Source organism: Myxine glutinosa, chromosome 10, assembly GCF_964187855.1.
Source record: "Myxine glutinosa chromosome 10, kmMyxGlut1.1, whole genome shotgun sequence".
Taxonomy (NCBI): domain Eukaryota; kingdom Metazoa; phylum Chordata; class Myxini; order Myxiniformes; family Myxinidae; genus Myxine; species Myxine glutinosa.
In genome coordinates this window covers 55,828,424-55,840,761 of record NC_136270.1, presented here as the reverse complement: position 1 = coordinate 55,840,761, position 12,338 = coordinate 55,828,424, and the positions used below count along the sequence as shown (strand labels likewise).

Below are 12,338 nucleotides of genomic sequence, written 5' to 3'. Positions count from 1 at the left end.
CGTTCAAGATGTGAAGCGCGAATTACAGGACGAAATTATCAACCTCCACGATGACGATGAGGCGAAGGCAAGATTCTCGCAGCATGAATATGGCAAATTCTGGATTCTGGAGCGGGGCGAATACCCCGCGATGTGTGCGGAGGCAGAACCGCTGCCGATGGCGTTCCCCACATCATACCTCGTCGAAAGAAGGTTCAGCGCCGTGACGGTGCTGCCGACCAAGTATCGAAACCGCCTCGACATTACCGAGAGGGGCGATCTGCGTCTCTACCTCACCGAGATGGAGCCAGACGTTCGTAATCCCGCAGCGAGTCACCAGGCCCACCCTTCACACTAACGGTATTTGGGCCTGTGATAACAGATTCCCAGTTTGCCTCACCCGGACCTGTTCTGCTGAAACATTGTAGGTCGTGCAAAATAAAAGCTTGGCTTCCTATCTACATAGATTCTGGGTGTCCGACCACGAACGATAGGACAAGGGGGGCGTTGGGCCGGCCCAAGAGGGCACAAGGGGGCGGTAGTCCAAAAAGGTTTGAGAACCACTGGTCTAAATGGAATGGTAATAAAATATTTTCATGGGAATGCGCTTAGGGAACCAACGGAGGCGGCAATAAGCAACCTGAGGGTCAGGTGGAGGTGATGTGAGACAGGTGACAGGTGAGGTCATGTGATCATGGGGAGGGGTCGACAGAGAGGTCATGTCAATGTTTCATGTATTTTCAATGGGAGAGAATTATAGGAGAGATGTTCGTCGCTGCGGAAAAAGAGAATTTTGCTCCATAAACAAAATGAACGTTTTGGTGACGAATAAGGACATGATGTGAAGGGCGAGCTTATTAGTTGTGGGAATCAATATTTTGGGAAAGATCCAAGGATGGCGCTTGTTGGTGTAGGACAGAATGAAGCAAAAACAAGTTTGGGCAATGGATGGAAAAAGGAATCTTGATGGTTTTATACACATATAAAATTTAATGGGATTTCAGAGGAATCTCATTCTCATGTACAAGCACAGACTACAGGACGGCATTTAGTGGTCATTGGGAGAGCAGTTTGTCTGGAGTACATGAACGGATCATGGGACAGAATTTAGCGGTCGATGGGATACCGGTTTGTCTGGAGTACAAGACCGGATCATGGGACAGAATTTAGCGGTCATTGGGATACCGGTTTGTCTGGAGTACAAGACTGGATCATGGGACAGAATTTAGCGGTCGATGGGATACCTGTTTGTCTGGAGTACAAGACCGGATCATGGGACAGAATTCAGCGGTCGATGGGATACCTGTTTGTCTGTAGTACAAGACCTGATCATGGGACAGAATTTAGCGGTCGATGGGATACTGGTTTGTCTGGAGTACAAGACCGGATCATGGGACAGAATTTAGCGGTCGATGGGATACCGGTTTGTCTGTAGTACAAGACCTGATCATGGGACAGAATTTAGCGGTCGATGGGATACTGGTTTGTCTGGAGTACATGAACAGATCATGGGACAGAATTTAGCGGTCGATGGGATACCGGTTTGTCTGGAGTACAAGACTGGATCATGGGACAGAATTTAGCGGTCGATGGGATACTGGTTTGTCTGGAGTACATGAACAGATCATGGGACATAATTTAGCAGTCATTGGGATACCGGTTTGTCTGGAGTACAAGACTGGATCATGGGACAGAATTTAGCGGTCGATGGGATACCGGTTTGTCTGGAGTACAAGACCGGATCATGGGACAGAATTCAGCGGTCGATGGGATACCGGTTTGTCTGGAGTACAAGACCGGATCATGGGACAGAATTTAGCAGTCGATGGGATACCGGTTTGTCTGGACAAATCTGCTCATGATGTCATACATGACACGCCGGTACGGTTCTTATCTTGCACCATTTGTACCATTCCTGCTTTGTTGCAATTGGAAAACATAAAACTTATAATCAACGTTTTCTACAATTGGAAAAAAATAGATTTCACTTTTCAATAACAAAAAACAGTTTTAAAAAGAAAGGATTTCAAAATGACAAGTGATAAAGTACTTTGCACCAACAGTTGCGAAATGGCAGCTTCCTGGTTGGATGCCAACAATGGTCCATTCGGCGAGACACGAGTGGACCCATTCGGACCCATTTGGGGCCGAGCATTTTCCAAGTGCCAAATCAACATTGACGGTCGGTTCTGCAGCGGAATGGATTCGTATTCAGAACCAACGTCCGCGGAGGACTGGACCGGACCGCCATCGTCATCGTCATGAAGTGCGGTGGATCAACGTTCGTAGTCGGTGTACGGCCGCTCGCAGACCACGGTTGAACCTTTCACCCATCCATTCGAGGAAGAGCGAGCATCTTCTGATGGTTCAGCTGGCGAAAAAAATCCTTCACACATTCGTAGCATCCGATCATGATAGCACAGGCCGGAGCTACTTTCGCCACACGGGGAAGAAACCCTGCAGGGAGAGGAAAGGATAAGCGTTGGGAGGGGGGTGGGGGGTGAGGGGGTTGGGTGGGTGGGGGAGGTGAGGCGATGGTGTGGTGCGTTGGGGGGAGGTGAGGAGATGGTGTGGTAGGGGGAGGTGAAGTGAGGTGGGTTGGGGGGAGGTGAGGAGATGGTGTGGTGGGGAGAGGTGAAGTCAGGTGGGTTGGGGGGAGGTGAGGAGATGGTGTGGTGGGGAGAGGTGAAGTCAGGTGGGTTGGGGGGAGGTGAGGAGATGGTGTGGTGGGGGGAGGTGAGGAGATGGTGTGGTGGGGAGAGGTGAAGTCAGGTGGGTTGGGGGGAGGTGAGGAGATGGTGTGGTGGGGGGAGGTGAAGTCAGGTGGGTTGGGGGGAGGTGAGGAGATGGTGTGGTGGGGAGAGGTGAAGTCAGGTGGGTTGTGGGGAGGTGAGGAGATGGTGTGGTGGGGAGAGGTGAAGTCAGGTGGGTTGGGGGGAGGTGAGGAGATGGTGTGGTGGGGAGAGGTGAAGTCAGGTGGGTTGGGGGGAGGTGAGGAGATGGTGGGTTGGGGGGAGGTGAGGAGATGGTGTGGTGGGGGGAGGTGAAGTCAGCTGGGTTGGGGGGAGGTGAGGAGATGGTGTGGTAGGGGGAGGTGAAGTCAGGTGGGTTGGGGGGAGGTGAGGAGATGGTGTGGTGGGGAGAGGTGAAGTCAGGTGGGTTGGGGGGAGGTGAGGAGATGGTGTGGTGGGGAGAGGTGAAGTCAGGTGGGTTGGGGGGAGGTGAGGAGATGGTGGGTTGGGGGGAGGTGAGGAGATGGTGTGGTGGGGGGAGGTGAAGTCAGCTGGGTTGGGGGGAGGTGAGGAGATGGTGTGGTGGGGAGAGGTGAAGTCAGGTGGGTTGGGGGGAGGTGAGGCGATGGTGGGGCAGAGGAGATGAGATCGCGGGGCAGAGGAGGTGAGGAGATGGGGCAGAGGAGGTGAGGCGATGGTGGGGAAGAGGAGGTGAGGCGATGGTGGGGCAGAGGAGGTGAGGCGATGGTGGGGCAGAGGAGGTGAGGCGATGGTGGGGCAGAGGAGGTGAGGCGATGGTGGGGCAGACGAGGTGAGGCGATGGTGGGGCAGACGAGGTGAGGCGATGGTGGGGCAGAGGAGGTGAGGCGATGGTGGGGCAGAGGAGGTGAGGCGATGGTGGGGCAGAGGAGGTGAGGTGATGGTGGGGCAGAGGAGGTGAGGGGATTGTGGGGTAGAGCAGGTGAGGCGATGGTGGGGTGAGGTTAAAGTGGGAATGGGGTGAGGTAAAGAAAGACCCCAAAGAGATGCAAGATGCTGTTGTTGTTTTTTAACCCACCCGCAAAAAGACCAGATGGACCAGCACGTCTGTAGATGTCACGCATTACGCTCCAGGTGGATTCATGATTGGGGGTCGCTGGACAAAAAAAAAGAGGAGTATCCTCAAGCAAAGGTACATTAAGAAGCACAATGTTGATGATGTCAAATCAGTTATTTTTAAAGAGCAAATAAAAATGTAATTAAAAAGGCAACGACATTATGATAGCAACGTGTCGTGCTTTCTTCAAAGGTGGATTTGTATATTACCTGCTCCGATCACCACCTTTCCAAGCGCAACCTGCCTTTGTGTTTTCACCACGTCAAATGGAAGCGTCAGAGTCGCAGCAAGCTGAGAACAGGCACAACCATACAACGAATAACCTCCACAACGTGTCCAAATAGCACAAAACATGGCGGTGCCATCAACAACGTTCAGGGACTCGTCCGTATGAAGTAACTGGGCGGGGTATGGTATTTACTAAACTCTCCAGGTACTCTCCAGGTAAACCATCCATGAAAAGCCATGTACTACGTACCATTCCAGAAATGGCTCCAGCAGTGAAATTGACAAAGAAGGCTTGTTCACGCACCGCGTAATGCTTCACAATCCAGCGCTTGATCAGTTCGAGATTCATCCAGTAAATACCTGGTCACACAAAAACGAAGGTTCACTGCAATAACAAAACAAATAGCCCCGAATGGGCTGAAGGTTGTAGATCTCTCGAGGTTGTAGATCAGACCTCTGCTGATTTGGGGGGACCTTGCCTGGAAGCCCCCCGATTGGAAATCGAAAAATCTAAGACTGAGCAATTTTGTGGACCATCGATAAGAGCTGCATCAGGTTTTAGGGCAATCGATTGGTAAACAAAGGACAAGTAGGGATCTAAAGATTCACGGGGTAATCCCCCCCCCCCCCCTTGGGAGCCCCCATGATCCCCCCCAAAAAAAACTCGGCCTGAGCGATCGTGCAGGCCATCATGTAGAAGGGCTGTATCGAGCTTCAGAGCAATCGGTTGGTAAATAAGGGAAGAGTAGGGATCCAAAATTGGGGGTTAACCCCCACTGTCCGAAATCGAAGCCCGAGCGATTGTGTGGGATATTGTCTTGTATTCACGTGTAAAGTTTCAGAACAATCAGCTGGGACAAAAGAAGGAGTAGCAAAAAATAGCATAAAGTTAACGGACAGACAGAGGACCAGACAGACATAGTTGTTGTTGACGTTACCGTGGTTGTCGTATGTGAGCTCATTCCATGTCCTTATAAAGTGTTTCCGCTGTCACAGAATAATAAATATTACCAATGCAACCGCAGCATGAAGCTCCCATTCCCATATCTTCTCCCTAAATCTCAGAAAGAGACTTTTGATTCAAACAAGGATCTTTGTGATTAAACACACTAATTTTTGTTTCAAGGAAATCGATTATTACCTTTCCAACAGAACCATTTTTACCTGCGACATGGCACAGCGTGACAAGAGCTCCGCATGGTTGTTGTTGTTGCTAGTGTTGTTATGGTTCTTGTTAGGGGGTCGATTTTTGAAATGTGCCAGGCCCCACCCACATTTGTCGCTCGACCCCACCCACATTTGTCGCTCGACCCCACCCACATTTGTCGCTCGACCCCACCCACATTTGTCGCTCGACCCCACCCACATTTGTCGCTCGACCCCACCCACATTTGTCGCTCGACCCCACCCACATTTGTCGCTCGACCCCACCCACATTTGTCGCTCGACCCCACCCACATTTGTCGCTCGACCCCACCCACATTTGTCGCTCGACCCCACCCACATTTGTCGCTCGACCCCACCCACATTTGTCGCTCGACCCCACCCACATTTGTCGCTCGACCCCACCCACATTTGTCGCTCGACCCCACCCACATTTGTCGCTCGACTCCACCCACATTTGTCGCTCGACTCCACCCACATTTGTCGCTCGACTCCACCCACATTTGTCGCTCGACTCCACCCACATTTGTCGCTCGACTCCACCCACATTTGTCGCTCGACTCCACCCACATTTGTCGCTCGACTCCACCCACATTTGTCGCTCGACCACCCACATTTGTCGCTCGACTCCACCCACATTTGTTGCTCGACTCCACCCACCTTGGCATCCAGACCAAATAATATGGACGCCATCTTGGTTTTCTGGTGGGTCAAAGACATCAGATCAGGCCTGTCGGCCTCTGATAAAATACACCGCCCGGGTTTGTTGCATTAGGGATTTCCATTGGCTTCGTTTGGGTCGAGTGTTACTCAAAATGAGGGACCCCGAAAAATTGAATCATATGCCGAATAAAAATAATTCGTAAGGTTTACGTCAAGCCCTCGGTACCTGCCTTCCTTAAACCAACAGCGTTATGTACTTTTGACGGCCCAATATTCATGGACGAAACTCCCTCCGTATAGCACAGAACTCCGTATTTTTGTAACAACCCATACGGAAGTTTCGACAATGCCGTGAAGACCAATGATAAATTTGGCCTAACAGGCCTACTAGTGCAGTGGTTCCCAACTTTTTTTCTGTTGTTTCCCCCTTCAACCAGTTCAACCGTCCGGATTTCCCCCCCACCCTCCCACCCCCCCCCCCCACCCCCCCACTTATTTTTTATATATATACAGTCACGTGAAAAAGTAAGTACACCCCATGTAAAGTTTTGACTTTTTCAACATATTTCAACATACAGCTATTTGATCTTCATTTCAACAATATTGATAGTTAAAGGTGATATAATATAACAAATATCATGAAACATTTACATTTTGTAGTCCATTGTATAATTTAAATAAACATAAATGCAAATTTTGCATGTGGAAAAAGTAAGTACACCCCGACATTTATCACTACTTCAAATACCAAAAATTAGAATCAGGTGCACCAGCTCAGGTGCAAATGATTAGAACATCGTTAGAGAGGATCTTGGAGGAACCTGTCTTATTTAAACCTCAGACATTTCGTTTGCTTTGCTCTTTGTTGTTGAAGTGTGCGGCATCACCATGCCAAGATCAAAAGAGCTCTCTGAGGCCTTCAGAAAGAAGGTTAATGAGGCCTACGAGTCTGGGAAGGGATTTAAAAAGATCTCCAAACAATTTGAAATCAATCATTCGACTGTCCGGAAGATCATCTACAAGTGGAGAAGATTCCAAACAACTGCCAACTTGTTCAGGCCAGGCCGCCCCAGCTAGTTCAGTTCGAGAGCAGACCGCAAGATGCTGAAAGAAGTCTCTAAGAACCCCAGAATGTCATCACGGGACCTACAGTTAGCTCTTGCCACTGTTGATGTCAAAGTGCACGAGTCTACCATGAGAAAGAGGCTGCACAAATTTGATCTACATGGGAGGTGTGCCAGGAGGAAACCTTTGCTGTCCAGAAAGAACATCAGGGCAAGACTAAAGTTTGCCAATGAACACCTCGGCAAAGACCAGCACTTCTGGAACAATGTGCTCTGGACAGATGAGTCAAAGGTAGAGCTATTTGGCCACAGTACCAGAAGACATGTTTGGCGAAAACCAAAGACAGCATTTGACCACAAGAACCTGATACCAATTGTAAAGCATGGTGGTGGAAATATTATGGTTTGGGGCAGCTTTGCTGCATCAGGGCCTGGGCAGCTCACCATCATAGAATCCACTATGAATTCTTCATTGTACCAGAGGGTGCTTGAGGATAATGTGAGGCCATCTGTCGGAAAGTTGAAGCTCAACCGAAGGTGGACCTTGCAACATCACAATGACCCCAAACATACCAGTAAATCCACCAAGGAATGGCTGAAAAGAAAGAAATGGACGGTTCTGGAATGGCCAAGTCAAAGCCCGGATCTAAATCCCATCGAGATGTTGTGGGGGGATTTGAAACGAGCTGTGGATGCAAGAAACCCCTCAAACATCGCACAGCTGAAAGAATTCTGCATGGAGGAGTGGGCAAATTTTTCTCCCAGTCGATGTCAGAGACTGGTAGACAGTTATAAGAAACGCCGACTTGAGGTTGTTTCTGCCAAAGGGGGCAATACCACCTATTAGAGTCAAGGGTGTACTTACTTTTTCACTTGACTGTATATATATATAGGGGGCTGCAAAAGTAGGTATACAGTAAGGATTATAGCAGTATTACCAGTATTATAATAGTGGTGCTAGGATTCATTTAATACTAGAATTCATTTAATTCATTAAAATCATTTTTACCATTTTTAATATTTTTATTTTCCTAATTTTTTCTATAATACATCTATTATTTGCAGGTGAAGTGGAAATTTAACGATGGCTGGTAATTCAATGGACGAGGAGCGCAAATGGATTTTGAAACAGTACTGGAAGACAGAGAACAGTGAACGTGTGCGAGAGCAGTGGCGAGAAACATTTGCATCGCCTCCACCAACGAGGCTCACGATTTACCGGAGACGTGACAAATTTGAGAGGACGGGGTCTATCCACAACTCGCCGAAGAGTGGTCGACCAGTCACCGTGACAACGCCAGAGAATGCAATGTAAGTCGCCCTGGCATTTACCCAGAGCCCTCAGAAATCGAAAAACAGGGCGTCATCTGAATTGGGTATTGAACGCAGATCGTTGGGTCGTTGGGTCGTTTGATGCACCGTGCAGGACTGAAAATGTACGTGCCACGATTGATACATGGTTTATTAGAGGATGACTCGGATCGGCGTTTACAATTTTGCGAAGCCATCCTGAACGAGGAACGAGAGGGTGACAGCATTCTGCGCAAAATCGTGTGGTCCGATGAAGCAAACTTTAAGCTATCGGGTGCCGTTAATCGGCACAATTGTGTGTACTACGCAACTGAAAACCCTAAAGTCACGATTGAGCAACAGCTCAATCAACCTGGGGTGACAGTGTGGGCTGGCCTGTCCTGCAAAGGTGTCGTTGGACCTATCATTCTGCACAGGACTGTCGATCAACACGTGTATCTGAACATGCTGACGGATACAATCATACCACAGGTACGCGAACAACAGCAGCAGGACGACTTCTACTTTCAGCAGGATGGGGCGCCACCGCACTTCGCACTCACTGTGCGTGCGCTACTTGACAAAGAATTTCCCAACAGGTGGATTGGACGTCAGGGAGCCGTTGACTGGCCACCACGTTCGCCGGATCTCACCCCTATGGACTTCTTTTTCTGGGGATGTGTAAAAGACAGGGTTTTCGCATGCAAGCCACGTTCTGTTGATGCCATGATTCAGTTCATATGGGAGGCTTGCCAGGAAATTGATGCTGATAAAGACCTTTGTGCCAGAGTGTGCATGGGTGTCCACACTCGACTAGTGGAGTGTGTGAATGCCGGGGGCAAACAGTTTGAACATTTGAGGGATTAATGTTTATTATTGATATGTTTATTATTGATATGTTATTATTGATATGCTTGTATAATCAATAAAATACGTTTTGTGCGCACGTTTTGTTTTTCATTACTGTATACCTACTTTTGCAGCCCCCTGACTATATGACTCCATGGTAAGATCTCCAACCTTTAATTGAACAAACAATGACAACATTTCCATTAACAACATGTGACAAAGCCACACGCCTCCGTTAATCTTCCTCAAGAGTGATAAAATCATCTCAACATGCCCTTATATGCAAAGTGGGCGGGGTATATGCAAAGTGCGGTGGGCAAAGCTGGACAGCCAATGAAACCGTATCACACCGCTTTCGTGAACGGAGACGTTACTGACCAAATTCAAAAATCAACCGCATATTAACGGCTCAAAATAATCCTGTAAGCAATGCTGGATTATAACTCAAGTGTTTAGAAAATCAGGAACAATCATTACATTTAAATAAAAGTTAAACTTGTAAATAATTAAATTGTAAATTAAATTAAAACTGTAAATATATTAAAGCAAAAATATACCTGCCCACTTTGCATATAAGGGGATGTTGAGATGATTTTATCACTCTTGAGGAAGATTAACGGAGGCGTGTGGCTTTATCACATGTTGTTAATCGAAACATTGAGTCATTGTTCAATTAAAGGTTGGAGATCTTACCATGGAGTCATTTGGATTTACTCCCAACCGCAAATCTTTGCTTATAATTATTGGCGAAAGCCATGGGCAGGACATTGCCAAGAGATGCCGTCATTACACCAACCTTGTGGAGCGGAAACACTGTCAGCTGTCCGACCGACACACACACACACACACACACACACACACACACACACACACACACACACACACACCTTCATTGCTTACCAGAGAAAGGCACATCCCTGAACATCGTAGGTGACCAGCCTTGCCAAAACGATCGCCAGCCTCCTTGGGCGACCGCTTGCTTCACGCACGCACCGAGCTGCTTGTACGTGAGCTGCTGGGACTGCATCTTTGTGCGGATCAACTCCAGTGGAGAGATTACAGTCACAGCGCCAACTACACACAGGAAGATCGGTCAAGGTGAGCACAAGTCGCAGAGGGGAGTGACATCACACTTTTACTGTCCGCCAGTGAAACAAAATTGATAATCATTCCAAACAGTAAGGGAGGCATTAAGAGAGAGGCTGAGCAGGGTCGAGGATGATGTGGTTGAGCTTGAAAGTGGTTGGATGTCAATGAAAGATAGTCTGTTGGGAGCCGTTGGTGAGGTATGTGGATGGACAAAAGGACCACCGAGGCACTCGGAAACATGGTGGTGGGATGATGAAGTTGGAAAGAAGATTGACGAGAAGAGGAAGAAGTTCAAGGAGTGGCAGAAGGCGAAGGGTACAGGAGCAGAAACAGCAGAGCATGAAAGTTATAAGGCAGCCAAGAAGGCTGCAAAGAAAGAGGTGGCAAAGGCACAGGAGGCATGTCGGAAAATGTTCGGAGAACGCTTGGATTCGGAAGAGGGTCAGAGAGCAGTATTCAGGATTGCAAAGCAGATAGCGAAAGAGAGGTGTGATGAGGTGTGATGTGATGGGGGTGAGTTGTTTGAAGGATGAAGTGGGACAAATCGTTGTGGACTGAGATGGAATTAAAGGAAGATGGAAAAGATGTATGGAAATGCTGTTAAATACAGAGAATGAATGGGATGGCAACATAGAGAGTAACCCAGTTTTAGGACCGGCAGAGAAGATAACTGAGAAGGAAGTTGAGGAAGTGATAAAAGCAATGAAGGGTAGAAAAGCGGGAGGGCCGACGGGAGTTGTGGGAGATATGTTGAAGGCAGCAGGAAGTTGGGGTGTGAAGAGGATGACAGAGATCTGTAATCTGGCGGTGAAAGAAGGCCGCATTCCAGTGGATTGGGAACTGAGTACCCTCGTCCCTCTATACAAGGGGAAAGGTGACCCTCTGGAGTGTGGCTCGGACCGAGCGATAAAGTTATTGGAGCATGGAATGAAGGTATTGGAAAGGGTGTTGGAGAGGAGGATAAGGAAGAAAGTGAAGATCGACGAAATGCAGTTTGGATTTATGCCAGGAAGAGGAACGACAGACGCGCTTTTCATTGCGAGGCAGTTGCAGGAGAAGTACATGGAGAAGAGGAAGAAGTTGTTTCTTGGGTTTGTTGATCTAGAGAAAGCATTCGATAGGGTTCCACGCAAAGTATTGACATGGGCAATGAGGAAGTTAGGAGTGGAGGTTGATCAGAGTAGTGATGGCAATGTACAAAAGAGCACGCACAGCTGTAAGGATGAAGGACGCGAACAGTGGTGAGTTTGAGGTGAAGATGGGAGTGCATCAGGGGTCGGTACTAAGTCCACCACTATTTGAAGCTGTGATGGAGGTGCTGGCTCAGAACGTAAAGGAGGGTTTACCGTGGGCGTTGTTGTATGCAGATGATCTGGTGTTGATTGCGGAAAGTATGGATGGACTGAAGGAAAAGATGAACAAGTGGAAGGAATGTATGGAGACAAAAGGTCTGAAGGTGAATATCGGAAAGACGAAGGTGATGGCAAGTGGTAAAGCATGTGGTGAGGTGGAAAGAACTAGGAAGTGGCCATGTGCTGTGTGCAGGAAGGGTGTCGGAGTGAACTCCATTCAATGTACAATGTGCGCTGAGTGGGTTCATCAAAAATGTCGTGGTCTGAGAGGGTCATTAACCAGTGTGGCAGCTACATTCAAATGTAAGGTGTGCACAGAGGGAGCTGCAGATGGAGGAAATGTTGAGTTGGATCTTGGAGACGGCGTGAAGCTGGAAGGTGTGAAATTTTTTTGCTACCTCGGAGACATGCTGAATGGAGAAGGTGGATCAGACTCGGCAACGGTTGCTAGAGTGAGATGTGCATGGAAGAAGTTTCGGGAACTGAATGGCGTGCTGATGAGGAGGGGAGGGTCGTTGAAGCTGAAGGGAAAGGTGTATGCTGCATGTGTGAGAAGTGTTATGATTTATGGGAGCGAGACATAGGTAATGAACGTAGAGCAGCAACGAAGGTTGGAAAGGGTGAAAAGAAAATGCGAATGGTTCAATGGATGTGCGGAGTATCGTTGAGAGAGAGGAAGACAAATGATGAATTGCGAAAAATGATGGGAAGAGAGCCTGTGATTGATACTGTGAAGAGGAACAGGTTGAGATGGTTTGGTCATGTGTTGAGGAAGGATGAAAGTGACTGGTTGAGAAGAGTGATGGAAATGAATGTAGAAGGAAGTAGAGGA

At 48.2% G+C, this 12,338-nt stretch overlaps 1 protein-coding gene across 4 annotated transcripts in view; it reads right to left on the bottom strand.

Moving 5' to 3' along the window:
* Positions 1-946: 946 nt before the first annotated feature.
* LOC137434580 (mitochondrial glutathione transporter SLC25A40-like) overlaps positions 947-12,338 on the bottom strand; it is a 69,524-nt gene continuing 58,132 nt past the window's right edge. For 2 of the 4 annotated variants that reach the window (XR_013624734.1, XR_013624735.1), the window contains 6 exons: positions 9,966-10,139; positions 4,286-4,395; positions 4,017-4,098; positions 3,769-3,846; positions 1,637-2,436; positions 947-1,223 (listed from right to left, as the gene is read on the bottom strand). Coding sequence is in view for 2 of the 4 variants with exons in the window: in XM_068127748.2 (XP_067983849.1) it covers positions 2,306-2,436; positions 3,769-3,846; positions 4,017-4,098; positions 4,286-4,395; positions 9,966-10,139 (575 nt within the window). In the remaining 2 variants the exon portion in view is untranslated. Of the gene's footprint in view, positions 2,437-3,768; positions 3,847-4,016; positions 4,099-4,285; positions 4,396-9,965; positions 10,140-12,338 lie in introns of all 4 variants that reach the window. The other 2 variants (XM_068127748.2, XM_068127749.2) reach the window with 1 other exon arrangement.